General features: G+C 51.5%; 1 protein-coding gene across 1 annotated transcript; it reads right to left on the bottom strand.

Moving 5' to 3' along the window:
* Window positions 1-1,108: 1,108 nt before the first annotated feature.
* On the bottom strand, window positions 1,109-11,946 carry LOC132578056 (transmembrane protein 176A-like). The gene is made up of 7 exons (XM_060247887.1): window positions 11,929-11,946; window positions 5,853-6,135; window positions 5,387-5,500; window positions 5,011-5,067; window positions 4,655-4,849; window positions 1,756-1,866; window positions 1,109-1,522 (listed from the first exon to the last, which is right to left on the bottom strand). The coding sequence occupies exons 2-7, from the start codon at window positions 6,090-6,092 to the stop codon at window positions 1,421-1,423; spliced, it is 819 nt and encodes a 272-aa protein (XP_060103870.1). The 5' UTR covers window positions 6,093-6,135; window positions 11,929-11,946; the 3' UTR covers window positions 1,109-1,420.
* Window positions 11,947-15,318: the final 3,372 nt, after the last annotated feature.

Raw genomic sequence — 15,318 nt, forward strand, 5'->3', positions numbered from 1 at the left:
CATCAATCTTGGGTCTCAGTTCCCCTGAATCCCAGCCTGAGCTGATCTGCTTCCATCAGGGCAATTTAACCCCTGCTGAATCAGACTGGAAGAAGATGATGATATTGGATTTATATACCGCCCTCCACTCCGAAGAGTCTCAGAGCGGCTCACCATCTCCTTTACCTTCCTCCCCCACAACAGACACCCTGTGAGGTGGGTGGGGCTGGAGAGGACTCTAACAGCAGCTGCCCTTTCAAGGACAACCTCTGCTAGAGCTATGGCTGACCCAAGGCCATTCCAGCAGGTGCAAGTGGAGGAGTGGGGAATCAAACCCGGTTCTCCCAGATAAGAGAGCTCTGGCTGACCCAAGGCCATTCCAGCAGGTGCAAGTGGAGGAGTGGGGAATCAAACCCGGTTCTCCCAGATAAGAGTCCGCAAACTTAACCACTACACCAAACTGGCTCTCCACTGGAGAGTGGAGGTGGCTCTGCATCAGCTGGTGGTGGTGAGTCCTGGTATGCCTGCAGCTCATTTTGTTGCTGGGAGGATTTGTTTTCTTTTTTAAGCAGGAACACAGTTCTTGCTGGCTTGTCATCAGGGGGTGTGGCCTAATATGCCAATGAGTTCCTGCTGGACTTTTTTTTTTTTTTTTTACAAAAAAAGCCCTGGTCTGGTTGGCTTTTGTCACTTCCTGGCTGGCTGCACAGGTCCCTTCCTCTTCTGAGGAGTCCTCACTATTGCTGAGCCCTGGCTGACCCATGCTATCTTAGTTGGGAAATACCTGGAGATTTTGGGAGCTGGAGCCGGGGAAAGGTGGGTGGGACTGCTGACCTCCAGGTGGGGGTTGAAGATCTCCTGGGATTGCAAGTGAAGCAGGAAGCAGAACAGTTCAGCTGGACAAAATGGCCTCTTTGGAAGGCCCCAGCTCCCACCAATTTCTCATCTGCAGAGGGAGGCAGAAACCTCATAGCTCCCAACCCAGACCGAAAGGCCTCAGCTGTGCAGGGCGTGGCCTGTGGTACCTCAAAGTTCTAGCTCAGCTGAGGCAGTGCCCACTGGTGGCCCCCCCAGCACGGGAAGCCCTCTGCCTTGCAGCCCAAGAACCAGCCAGTGGGACAACCACAAAGCACTTCATGGGTTTTTAATTCTGTAGGGGCGCAAGAAGACACGTTTGTGCCCTAAACAGCATACAATTTAAAACTGAATGACAGACTTCCAAAACACCAACACAGAATCCACTTTATCCATGTGCCAGAAGAGTGCTGATTGCCACTGGAGGAGGCGGCATGTTCCAGTCAGGAGAGAGCTGCAGGATCGTGCGAGGACAGAAGCAGAAGGCCCAGCGTGGCATACAAAGATGGGGGGAGGAGACAGGCAGCAAGGTACCAGAGGTGGCATGGGGGCGACTCCCACACAGTAGGGGGTGGGCCCAGCCATATTAGGCAGCTGTGTTTTCTTTGGCCAGCTCCTCATACGGAGGGGGCATTCCTGCCAAGGGGACTTCCAGATCACCCGTTGTGATGCGGTCCTCAGTGTTATCCTGCAAACAAAGGGAAAGAGTGAAGAGGAGTCATTCCTTTGGGAGGAGAGAAAAAGGCCATGGCCTGCTGCACCTCAGAGCCCTCGCTTGGCTGAGGCAGGCCCACCACTTAAAGAGGGCTTGGACACACATGGTGACCTCATGGCACTTCTCCTGGGAAGGCACTCCATTGACTTCCACCCCGAAGGATCCCAGACTCTCTTGCCCTGCCCACCAACATCCTCTCCAAATACCTGCAGGGTGCAGCAGAGAATACGCAGGCCATATCCAAAGCAGAAGGCAGCCATTCCCAGGGCAGCCACAGAGGAAATCAGCAGCAGGATCTGAACACCACTAACAACGTTCTGGGGAGGACAAACAAAAAGGACTGGCTTGAGGAAGGCCCAGGACACCCTCTCCAACGCCTGCCTCCTCTTCCCCCTCGCCTCCTTGTTCCAGGCGTGTTGTACGTATGCTAAGTCCCCTTTTCCAAATGAGAGACTCAACAACAGAGGTGCATAAGAGATAGATTTGCAGGTCTAGCTCAAATCTGAATTTATATTCTACAGACTCCTGTGAAGAACACCCCAGGGATGGGCAGAGGTTTGTGGGCCAAATCTGGACAGTCAGGCAGAGCCTTTGACTTGCAGCTCTAGCAGCAGCTGTGGTCTCACGAACCTTCCCTTGCAGAGTTTGCAAGCTAACCAAGGGGGGTGGTCAAGCACTTTTCAGCTGTCAGTGAACTTGGTTTGCTCAGAGTTACTTTCATCCTCAACAGGAAGCTGAAACAGTTACAGAAAAGTTAGCTTTTTAACAGAGATTAAGAGTTGAGACTTGAGAGTGGCCTTCTTATCTTGCTATATCAGATGCAATTTATAGGCACTTACTGATTGGCTTATTTGCGCGTGTTAATTATCTCATATTTCGTTATGAACCAATCAGTTATCAAGATAACAATCACATGATTATGACAGGGTAGATTTAGGGAAAGGCAAGACTGATATTTTTCTATAAAAATGCACTCCTGTGACAGCCAATCAGAGTTCTCTGGATGGGCGTCTCAGATGAAGAAGACAAGAAGAGATTTCTGGGCTCTTAACAGTCCCTAAAAGCAGCGAGACAAAAACCTGAAATCTGATCTGCTTTTAAACTGTTATTTGTATGATTAAGCAACATGAGAAACCTCAATAACTTTTCTGTTTATATTCGTAGTAATTGTAGGCTTAACTTTTTCATGCTTCTATTTTCTTTTCTCTCTTGCTCAAAGACTTGGGTTCACACTTGGAGCGCTTAGTAAGGGTGTTAGATCCCGTGCAGGGGGAAAGTCCCTACATCAAGCTAGAAAACTGGCAGTTTGGAATGCCAGAGGTGGTCTACTCAAGACACAGAGCAGAAGTGTGCTGGATAACTTGTATGTAGACTCTGTAACGTGAACGGTGTCCCTTGTATCAGATTTGTTTGGTTTTGCTGCAGGGGTGTGCTTCTGCTTGAATTTCTGGGGGGGGGGGGGGGGAGAGTTGTGAAGAAATGGTAAAACCTTCACCGGGAGTTTTAAAGAGTTGTTCTCACTGCCCAAAACGGAAGACAGCCATTCCCAGGGCAGCCACAGAGGAAATCAGCAGCAGGATCTGAACGCCACCAAAGTCAATTCAAGCGCTTTCCCAACCTCACCTTGTCCCCTCTTAAGAAATGCTAATAGGTCTAGCTTGAATAAGGGGATTGTTGAGCTTTCCTGCCTGGCAGGGAACAGAGATTTGGAGGCATTAAATACTAGGAGGACTTCAGGAAGAAACTCCTGGAGACCTCAGGAAAAGCTTCTTTGACCCAGCCTGACCTGGTCAGTGGGTGGAGAAAGCAAGAGGATAAAATTCCCGGCAGCAGGGAGGGAGGGAGGGCTGTTTGGTGCTGATTCTATCGAAGCAGACAGAACTCTTAACTGAGGTCTGGAGGAGGAGGAGGCCGTTGCCGCATGCTGGCCTGAAGGAGGATTGAGGGTAAAGGCATTACTGTAAAAATCTGTAACTTTCTAAGCTAAGGCGTCTGCCTTGTATTGAACATCTGGCAGGGCACGTACGGAGAGAGGGACAGAGGAAATGTGTTTTGCCCTTTTCTTTTGAACCCTGGCTCAGTTTGGTGCTGTGCTAAAAGTATGCTTGTGAATATTTTCTTTTTAATAAATACTTCATAACTTTTGATCCTGGTTGTGGTTCTCTGTGCCACACAGACCTCCCCCATCTTGGACACACTATATATAATAAAAGGAGCATCAGGAGGAAGGGGAGGGCAATCAGTGGGCAAGTGGTCACTCCCCCAGTGGTGCACCCAGCTGTAAGCAGCCCCATGGACACCAAGGCAAGGCAGCCTCAGACCTTGGAGAGGAAGCTGGAGGTCCTGGTCCTCCCAGTGGGCAATCCCTTCAAAGGTCAGGTGGCAGCAGTGATTGAATGGAGAGGGAGAAGAGCCTCAGGTCAAAGAGGCATTTCCTGGAGGTCTCCAGGAATCTCCTTCCTGAAGTCCCTCTAGTATTTCACCCCTCCAAAACTCTGTTCCCTGCTAGGCAAAAGGGAAGGGCTTGACCCGCCCACTGTCTCCCCTGCTAGATCTATTAGCATTGGTATGAAGGTTTGCTGAGGTACGTCTGGAAAGAAACTGGACTGACTCCCCCTCCCCTGGTCTGTGGTTCTGCCCAGAGGTGAAAAAACGTTTTAGAAAGGACAGGGGGGGGTGAGCTTCCAGAGGAGGGGCTGCCCCAGTCCAGGGAGTCCAGGATGCGAGAGGAATGCCTCCCAATCTGGTCTCAGAACAGCCCTCCCGCCCGCACATTTCTTCACAAGGCAAGTGCAGACAGCCAGGGGAAGGGGTGATGCAGGATCCTTTCCTTCCCCTGCAGCAGCGATCTGAGCCTGAATGGGCTCGCTTTTATGTTTTAAAAAGCCCTCTCCTGTAAGCATGCCTAGTTTGGCCCCTAGAAACATAAAAGAGCTCTACTTGGTTCCCTCTGGGCTGTGACGACCTCTGACCTTGCAAGGCACAGCCCACAACAGTCTAGCAGGCCCAACTCCTGAAAGTGTGAGCACCCACCCCCCTCCGAAAGCGCTGAGGATCCAGCCCCACAGCCCAGGCCCCGGGGGACCCAGAGGAGGATCTGCTCACCAGCAGGCTCAGCACAGTGTCCCTGCATCTTTGCGCGGGGCTGGGCCTCCACCCTACATAACCTCCTTGCTTCCCGCACACCTCGTTCATCCAGAAGGGTGTGTTCTGTAGGTAGGGCAGGTCCAGCACTCCCAAGGCCAAGCCCACGCAGCCAGCCATGGTACTGGCCAGGCTGAAGAAGGTGGCCAGATGGACCTGGGTAGGGGAGAAAGAAAATGTCCAGGGGGTGAGCCTCCACAGGAGGGGATGCCCCAGGCCCAGGGAGACCCTGCACTTGGGGGGCTGGGGCACTACAGGAGTGACTCCCAATCTGATCTCAGAACAGCCTGCCCCAGGAAGCCCCTCCAGTCACTCACCCAGCAGCGGCCCCCGCGTCTCTCGCTCAGCACACACAAGGAGCCGGACACCACAAACTGTGAAGGAAAGGAAGGGTGTGGTGGGTGGGGGCAGCAAGACCCTCCCCCTTTCCAATGGGGGCCAGCCTCCTGATTGGCCAGCTCTTGGTCCAAACACTGAAGGCAAGCTTAGAGGACATGCACTCCCCCAGCAGGGCTTCTGCCAGAGCAGGGACCAAGGTCAGGTTCTTCCCTCACAGCCCCTCTCCTTTGCCCCCCTGAGCTGAGAGGGAAAGGAGCCGGGCATCTGCCACCTGGGTGCCCAGACTGCAGGGACCCTCCCCAGCCTGCCAGGGCTTGGGTGCCCCTATCACAGCCCCCCCCCCCAAATACTCACCAGGCTCCCCATCCAGAAAGGGGTCCCGAATCTTCGTACTGGGAGATAGTCGTTGAAGGGACAGAGGACTCCCCCGAGGCCAAGGCACATGACTCCAAGCAGGATCTGGGCCCCCTGCAAAGAAAAACACAACCTGGTCAGCACTAGGGGAGTGGGCTCACGGGCTGGCCCCCGGGAAGCCACAGAGGCATGAGAATCTCTTCTTCTCCCTCCCCCCTTTCCCCCATCACTGTCTTCCAATCAACTCTGCAAGGGAGAACCAGTTCTGAAGGCCACTGAGGAGATGTCTCTGAGCACGTACAGAATACCCTTTCCTCAGGCTGAGCATCAGCAGCATAGCGAGAAAGAAGGGCCTGCCTCTCGCCTGGGGCAGAGAGTGGCTGGAGTTCCAGGCCAAGAGAGCCCCTGCCCCTTCCCCTTCAAGTAGGGCCACCAACCCCTCCCCTCATGCCCCCCATGGCCTTACCCCCAGCACTTTCTGCTCCCCGCTGCATGGGGCTCTGCTAGGTAATGGGGTGGGGGCCGAAGGGTCTGGGGTCCTCGGGGCGGGGGCCATCTGCCCAAGCCTCTTCCGGCCTGTGGCTGTCACAGCCTTGACCAGGTAGGACAGTGAAGACTCCTGGCAGATGGTGATGTTCATGACACTCTTGCCGGAGTCCTCCACAGAGACCTCAGTCCCGTTCACCTTCACCAGGCTGGCTGCCATCGCGCTCTCTCCTCAGGAGTCCAAGAGCAGCAGAAGAATACACCTGGCGGGACAGAAAGAGGGATGCTGGGTAAAGAGACAAGTACTACCAAAGAAGATGGCAACACAGTATATAACAGAAGAAAAACAACCAGCTGATTGCTGGTTGCTTTTCTTCGGGTAATGAGACAGAGCAGAACAGAGCGTGAGTGTGGTACAGCCAGGAGAACTGGTGCGAGGATAAGCGTTGGAAGAGACCATACAAGCCCAAGGGGTAGGACCTAGAAAGCTGCCTTCTGAAGGCTGGTTTCTTGGATGAGTAAGGTCAGAAGGACATGACCAACACATCACAAAGTTCTCAAAGGGAAGGGACATGGTGGTCACGGGAGATTTCAGTCACCCAGATATCTGCTGGAAGTCCAATTTTGTGAAAAATGAAAGGTCAAAACAAATTCCTGACTTGTCTTGCAGACAACTTCCTTTCCCAGAAAGTGGAGAGGGAAACAAGGGGATCTGCTCTCTTGGACTTGATCCTCACCAACAGGGAAGGACTGGCTGAGGAGGTGGAAGTAGTGGCGGGCACCCTGGGTGGTAGTGACCATGTCATTTTGAAAAGAGGTGGGAATTCCTTAAAAGTGAAATATTGAAAGCACAGTCACAAAGGATTCCTATGAGAAGGAAAAATGGGAGGAAAAATGGGAGGAGCCTAAAGAAGGCAAGGTGGCTCCGTCAACAGCTCTCTAAAGGCTCCGTCAACAGCTCTCTAAAGACTCGAGAAATAAGAAATACTCATTTAGGAAATGGAAGGAGGGCCTTATAACCAAGGATGAATATAAACAAATCACCAGTGCTTGTAGAGAGAAAGTTAGGAAGGCTGCATGACCTTAGGATAGCAAGAGATACTAAAAACAACAACAAAAAAAGGTTCTTTTCTTATATACAAAGTAAAAAAAAAGAATAAGGATGTCATATTTGTGGCAACAACAACAACTCCACTATTTAAAACTATAATCCTAGAAGCTCAGATAAAATACATACCACAAGTTAGGAAAGGCACAAACAGGCATAAGAAAAGGCCTGCGTGGTTAACAAATAAAGTAATGGAAGCTGTAAAAGGTAAGAAGGACTCCTTTAAGCGGTGGAAAACCAGTCCAAGTGAGATTAGTAAAAGGGAACACAGGCTGTGGCAAATCAAATGCAAGACTGTGATCAGGCAGGCAAAAAGGGACTATGAGGAGCATATTGCAAAAAACATAAAGACCAACAATAAAACTTTCTTCAAATATATTAGAAGTAGGAAACCAGCCAGGGAGGCAGTGGGGCCCTTGGATGACCATGGGGTAAAAGGATTACTGAAGGAGGATAGGGAAATGGCTGAAAAGCTAAATGAATTTTTTGCCTCCGTCTTCACTGTAGAAGACGAGAACTTTTTGCCCGCCCCAGAACCACTAATTTTGGAAGGGGTGTTGAAAGACCTGAGTCAGATTGAGGTGACAAATGAGGAGGTCCTACAACTGATAGACAAATTAAAAACTAATAAGTCACCGGGTCCGGATGGCATACATCCGAGAGTTCTGAAGGAACTCAAAGTTGAACTTGTGGATCTTCTAACAAAAATCTGTAATCTTTCATTGAAATCTGCCTCCATTCCTGAGGACTGGAAGGTAGCAAATGTCACCCCCATCTTTAAAAAAGGTTCCAGAGGAGATCCGGGAAACTACAGGCCAGTCAGTCTGACTTCAATACCGGGAAAGTTGGTAGAAACCATTATCAAGGACAGATTGAGTAGGCACATTGATGAACACGGGTTATTGAGGAAGACTCAGCATGGGTTCTGCAAGGGAAGATCTTGCCTCACTAACCTGTTGCATTTCTTTGAGGGGGTGAACAAACATGTGGACAAAGGAGACCCGATAGATGTTGTTTACCTTGACTTCCAGAAAGCTTTTGATAAAGTTCCTCATCAAAGGCTCCTTAGAAAGCTTGAGAATCATGGAGTAAAAGGACAGGTCCTCTTGTGGATCAAAAACTGGCTGAGTAATAGGAAGCAGAGAGTGAGTATAAATGGGCAGTCTTCGCAGTGGAGGACGGTAAGCAGTGGGGTGCCGCAGGGCTCGGTACTGGGTCCCATGCTTTTTAACTTGTTCATAAATGATTTAGAGTTCGGAGTGAGCAGTGAAGTGGCCAAGTTTGCGGATGACACTAAATTGTTCAGGGTGGTGAGAACCAGAGAGGATTGTGAGGAACTCCAAAGGGATCTGTTGAGGCTGGGTGAGTGGGCGTCAACGTGGCAGATGCGGTTCAATGTGGCCAAGTGCAAAGTAATGCACATTGGGGCTAAGAATCCCAGCTACAAATACAAGTTGATGGGGTGTGAACTGGCAGAGACTGATCAAGAGAGAGATCTTGGGGTCATGATAGATAACTCACTGAAAGTGTCAAGACAGTGTGCGTTTGCAATAAAAAAGGCCAATGCCATGCTGGGAATTATTAGGAAGGGAATTGAAAACAAATCAGCCAGTATCATAATGCCCCTGTATAAATCGATGGTGCGGTCTCATTTGGAGTACTGTGTGCAGTTCTGGTCGCCGCACCTCAAAAAGGATATTATAGCTTTAGAGAAGGTGCAGAGAAGGGCAACTAGAATGATTAAAGGGCTGGAGCACTTTCCCTATGAAGAAAGGTTGAAACGCTTGGGACTCTTTAGCTTGGAGAAACGTCGACTGCGGGGTGACATGATAGAGGTTTACAAGATAATGCATGGAATGGAGAAAGTAGAGAAAGAAGTACTTTTCTCCCTTTCTCACAATACAAGAACTCGTGGGCATTCGATGAAATTGCTGAGCAGACAGGTTAAGACGGATAAAAGGAAGTACTTCTTCACCCAAAGGGTGATTAACATGTGGAATTCACTGCCACAGGAGGTGGTGGCGGCCACAAGTATAGCCACCTTCAAGAGGGGTTTAGATAAAAATATGGAGCACAGGTCCATCAGTGGCTATTAGCCACAGTGTATGGAGCACAGGTCCATCAGTGGCTATTAGCCACAGTGTATGTGTGTATATAACATTTTTTGCCACTGTGTGACACAGAGTGTTGGACTTGATGGGCCGTTGGCCTGATCCAACATGGCTTCTCTTATGTTCTTATGTTCTTATGTGGGTTCAGGAAAGTGAAATTGTAACAGGTGACGAAGAGATGGCAGAAAGGCTCAATTCTTATTTTTCTGTCTTCTCTTGTGAGGGAAACAGTGCTCATCATGGCAAAACCAGAACATAGAATGCGAGTATGGAGTTCCAACCTAGGATCAGCACAGAGTAGTACAGAAACACCTAGTTTCTTTAAATGAAACTAAGGGCCAGATGTGCTGCATCCAAGGGTACTAGAAGAACCTGTGGATATAATTTCTGAGCCTCTGGCCATTATTTTTGAGCATTCTTGGAGAACAGGAGAGGTGCCAGAAGATTGGAGGAGGGCAAATGTTGTCCCCATCTTCAAGTAGGGGGAAAAGGAGGATCCAGGTAACTACCAACCTGTCAGCTTGATGTCTATATGTGGAAATATTTTAGAACAAATCATCAAACAATCGGTCCTGGAACATTTAGAAAGAATGGATGTGATTACTAAGAGTCAGCATGGGTTTCTCAGGAACAAGTAATGTCAGACTAACTACCTCTTTTTTTGAGAAAGTTACTACCTTGCTGGATCAGGGCAAGAAGAGAAGACTAAAAAATTGGATTTATATCTAATCCTTCACTACCTGATGGAGTCTCAGAGTGGCTTACAATCTCTTTCCCTTCCCCTCCCCACAACAGACACCTTGTGAGCCAGGTGGGGCTGAGAGAGCTCTGACTGGCTTGGAGAAATGATTTAAAGAGTGATTCTCCAATCTGGCTGATGGGCTGGTGAGAGCTACACAATATGTGTGAAAGAGTCACACATGTCTCTTGAGCCACAGTTTGGCCACCCCTGGTTTAGGCCCTCCTTTAAATATAGAAATATTTTCATTCCATCTCTGTGTTCTGTGCGGGGGGTGGGGGGAGGAGTCCCAAAGCCCACTGCCCAAATTTTGGAAGTTGTGGGGAGGGGGGGGGTGAGGAGAGACCCATGGTCCAAATGGTGGAAGTTGATTTTGTTGGATATTGTAACAGCATGCAAGAGGACATGGGAGGGAAAGGGTTAAGATAACCAAGGAATACGTGGCCCTTGCTTGCCTTTTGTGTGTCACAGTCCAGGGGACCTCTCTTCTTCTTCTTCTTCTTCTTCTTCTTCTTCTTCTTCTTCTTCTTCTTCTTCTTCTTCTTCTTCTTCTTCTTCTTCTTCTTCTTCTTCTTCTTCTTCTTCTTCTTCTTCTTCTTCTGTCTCTTACCTGGGCTTGGAGCTCTAGCAACTCACTAACCCTTTTGGAAGTTGGTCTGTTCACCATTTGTTGACTGTATCTATCTGATTATGTCATGTAAGAAATGCTTCTATTTTTGTCAGTAAATTTCTTTCTCTCGTTACCATTGGAGTCAGATAATCTTTGCAATTTGTTTGGACAGCATTGTCCCCTGAACCAGGAAATGTGGATGACTGAAAATACTGCTTAGCTAAGCTTCTGGCCTTCCAAGGCAATTGGGTTTTTGACATTTAACCCAATAGACCTTTCATACCCAAATGAAACATTTCCGCTCATTGTCTCAGCAAAGGCGTTCATGACATCTTTCCTCCCATCGCACAGAATCCTCTTTCTTAGATGGCGATCCAGTCTGTTACAACCACAGTGGTGAGATTTCTAATAAACAGGGGGGTGGGGATGGGGAGGGGGGGGATGCTTGGGAGCTGAGACCCCCCAGGGAGCACCAATCAGAAAACAGTGCAGGCCCTAGAGAAGATTTGCACGAAGTGGTTCTCCTGGGCTCTGGCTGCAGGTCACTGGTCCTCGGCATGCCCTCCAGCTGCCTTTCCTTGTGCCTTTGTTTTAATTGATGTAACAAAACTTTCTGGGTTTTATTTTAGATCTTGACTACTTCAATATCCAGAGGGGGTGGGGAGTTGTTATAGTTGTAAAACCACATGATTAACTGTTGATGACAGGTGAGTTTTGGAACTATACGTTATTCCATCTAGATTAATAAGAAGGGCCTGGGCCAGCTCTGGGCCCTGGGGGAATTCATAAGCCCCCCTCCCCTCCCCGCCCTGCCTGCCTGTCAGGGGGCCTTTCCAGGCCTGACAACAGCCATCTTGGGGAGGGCAGTTCAGGAGCTCCAGCAAGTACAAACTGCAGAGTCAGAGGGCCCCATGCTGGTCTGCAGCAGAAGAGCCGGATTCGAATCCCACCACTCCTTTGAGACCAACAAGATGGCTGGGTGTGAAATCTCAAAGCTGCCCCCCCCCACAAAAAAAAAACAAAACTCCTGGCTCTAAGGAGCTCCTGGACTGGACTGCAGATTGGAGAGTGACGCTGGGCATCCGCCCCCCCTTCCAAGAATTTCCTCTAGGCCAGCAGCCTGGCTGGATTGCAGGAGCAGCTGGGAGGCCCAGGGGCAGGAGAGGATGCGCTGGGGCCAGTCCAGGCCCTATTCCAGGGTCCCCACGTGAGTTCCTGCCCCCGTCCCTTGGGCAGCTCTATCTTCCCAGTGGGGCTCTTCCCCTTCAAGCCCGAACTGAGCTCCGGGGCAGGGGGACACCGTGCCAGGTCCTCCCTCCGCTCCCCACTCCTCCCGACCACCCTCCACGCCCAGCCAGCGGGCGAGCTTGCTGCTCTGGGCGCCTCTGTGTGTCCCGCGGCCCCCGAAGACTCGAGGGAGCGTCCTCCCCCCCCCCTCCCTCGGAAAGGCAGAGCAGGCGGTGGGGGTCGCTCGCTCAGTTCACTCACCGGCAGGCGGGCGCAGGCACGTCGGAGCCGGTGGGGCGAGCTCTGCAGAGGCCTGCCGGGGAGGGGCCCCTTCAGCCCGGCGGGGAGGGCCAGCCACACCCCATTGCCAGTGCCCAGGCGGGAGGGAGGGAGGGAGGCCGGCAGATCCACCGCTGACCGCCCCGTCCAGGCAGAAGGAGCGCTTCGCCTTTCCCCGGACAGGTGGGATGCCCCTGCAGCCCTCCTCGACGGGCCCCTGCCTGGAGGGAGGGGGGAGTAGCGAGCACCCCTCCCCAGCCCTGCCGGCTTCCTGCTCCCAGCGTTGGAAGGACCGCGGCAGGGGCCGAGGCAGTGGGAGCCAGCAGTCGTGGGCCGGCGCAAGAGGAGCACCTGCCTTGCAACGGGGGCGGGGCGGGGGAGGCTTCCTTCGGGGCATCCCGGGGGCGAGGGAGGGCTGCACACCGGGGTCTTCCCCTCTCCCCTCTGACACACACGGCCTTCCGACGGGGCAGGGCTGCCCTTCCGCGGGCGACGCCACTGGGGCGGATCCTCTCGGGGGGGGGGGGCGTCTGAAGCCCTTCCGGGGCCCGAGGTGGGGCAGAGCAGAGAGGCCCCTTCGCAGAGCCGCCGAGGCTTACAAACAGGCTTCGAGCAGCGACGGGAGATGAAGGAAGCTGTAGCCAAACGGCCGGCCTGGTCGGAGTGCTGTTCCCAAGATGCTCTGGAGGCAGATCTCTTGCCTCTGGCCCCACGTGGCTGTCCATTCCAGACCGAATTGTTCCGACAGGCCTTCGATGCTTAAACGGAGAGAGAGCTGCCCCTGACATCAGCCAGAGTTCCCGATGACCAGCCGTCTGAAAAGCAGAACCGCCAACATAGTAATGGTGCAGCACCGTGGAATAGTTTTTTAAATTTTAATTCTATTAATGTTTTATAGATTTTATTGACTTATTGTTTTAAATCATGTAAACGACTGTTGTAAGCCGCCCTGAGTCCACTTGCGGAGAGGATGGGAGAAAAGTCGAATGTAAATAAATAAATTAAATAAATAAATTCTAGTGTCCTGGCCCCACTGGTGGACCTCCTGATGGCACCTGGGGTTTTGGCCACTGTGTGACACCGAGTGTTGGACTGGAGGCGCCATTGGCCTGATCCCACAGGGCTTCTCTTATGTGACACAGAGTGTTGGACTGGAGGGGCCATTGGCCTGATCCAACAGGGCTTCTCTTATGTTCTTATGTGACACAGAGTGTTGGACTGGATGGGCCACTGGCCTGATCCAACAGGGCTTCTCTTATGTTCTTATGTGACACAGAGTGTTGGACTGAAGGGGCCACTGGCCTGATCCAACAGGGCTTCTCTTATGTTCTTATGTGACACAGAGTGTTGAACTGGATGGGCCACTGGCCTGATCCAACAGGGCTTCTCTTATGTTCTTATGTGACACAGAGTGTTGGACTGGAGGGGCCATTGGCCTGATCCCACAGGGCTTCTCTTATGTGACACAGAGTGTTGGACTGGATGGGCCATTGGCCTGATCTAACATGGCTTCTCTTATGTTCTTATGTGACACAGAGTGTTGGACTGGAAGGGCCATTGGCCTGATCCAACAGGGCTTCTCTTATGTTCTTATGTGACACAGAGTGTTGAACTGGATGGGCCACTGGCCTGATCCAACAGGGCTTCTCTTATGTTCTTATGTGACACAGAGTGTTGGACTGGAGGGGCCATTGGCCTGATCCCACAGGGCTTCTCTTATGTGACACAGAGTGTTGGACTGGATGGGCCATTGGCCTGATCTAACATGGCTTCTCTTATGTGACACAGAGTGTTGAACTGGAGGGGCCATTGGCCTGATCCAACAGGGCTTCTCTTACGTTCTTATGTGACACAGAGTGTTGAACTGGATGGGCCACTGGCCTGATCCAACAGGGCTTCTCTTCTGTTCTTATGTGACACAGAGTGTTGAACTGGATGGGCCACTGGCCTGATCCAACAGGGCTTCTCTTATGTTCTTATGTGACACAGAGTGTTGGACTGGAGGGGCCATTGGCCTGATCCAACAGGGCTTCTCTTATGTTCTTATGTGACCCAGAGTGTTGGACTGGAGGGGCCATTGGCCTGATCCAACAGGGCTTCTCTTATGTGACACAGAATGTTGGACTGGATGGGCCGTTGGCCTGATCCAACATGGCTTCTCTTATGTTCTTCTGTGACACAGAGTGTTGGACTGGATGGGCCACTGGCCTGATCCAACAGGGCTTCTCTTATGTTCTTATGTGACACAGAGTGTTGGACTGGATGGGCCATTGGCCTGTTCCAACATGGCTTCTCTTATGTTGGGGCAGTGATGCTCTGTATTCTGGGTGCTTGCGGGGGGTCACAGTGGGAGAGCTCATAGTGTCCTGGCCCCACAGGTGGACCTCCCAATGGCACCTGTTTTTTTGGCCACTGTGAGTGTTGGACTGGATGGGCTACTGGCCTGATCCAACAGGGCTTCTCTTATGTTCTGATGTCTGGGGCAGTGATGCTCTGTATTCCTGGTGCTTGGGGGGCACAGTAGGAGGGCTTCTAGTGTCCTGGCCCCACTGGTGGACTTCCTGATGGCACCTGGTTTTTTTGGCCACTTGTGACATAGAGTGTTGGACTGGATGGGCTACTGGCCTGATCCAACAGGGCTTCTCTTATGTTCTGATGTCTGGGACAGTGATGCTCTGTATTCTTGGTGCTTGGGGGGGCACAGTAGGAGGGCTTCTAGTGTCCTGGCCCCACTGATGGGCCTTCTGATGACACCAGGGTTTTTTGGCCACTGTGTGCCACAGAGTATTGGACTGGATGGGCCACTGGCCTGGTCCAACATGGCTTTGCTTATGTTCTTAAAATCCTGGAGCAACACAGCCTAGTCTGGCACATACAGTATACCATGATTGGGGGGAGGGCTGGGGGGGAGTTATTATTCATATCAATTTTGTATTAGTGTGTTCATTGATTTTTGAGGATGCCTCCTTGGAACTGTGTCTGGGGCAGCGATGCTTTGTACTCTTGGTGCTTGAGGGGCACAGTGGGAGGGTTTCTAGTGTCCTGGCCCCACTGATGGACCCCCTGGTGGCCTCTGGGTTTTGGCCACTGTGTGACACAGAGTGTTGGACTGGATGGGCCACTGGCCTGATCCAGCATGGCTTCTCTTATGTTCTTATGTGACACAGAGTGTTGGACTGGAGGGGTCACTGGCCTGATCCAACAGGGCTTCTCTTATGTGACACAGAGTGTTGGACTGGATGGGCCACTGGCCTGATCCAGCATGGCTTCTCTTATGTTCTTATGTGACACAGAGTGTTGGACTGGAGGGGCCACTGGCCTGATCCAACAGGGCTTCTCTTATGTGACACAGAGTGTTGGACTGGATGGGCC

The sequence above is a fragment of the Heteronotia binoei genome, chromosome 10 (genome assembly GCF_032191835.1).
Source record: "Heteronotia binoei isolate CCM8104 ecotype False Entrance Well chromosome 10, APGP_CSIRO_Hbin_v1, whole genome shotgun sequence".
Lineage (NCBI taxonomy): Eukaryota > Metazoa > Chordata > Lepidosauria > Squamata > Gekkonidae > Heteronotia > Heteronotia binoei.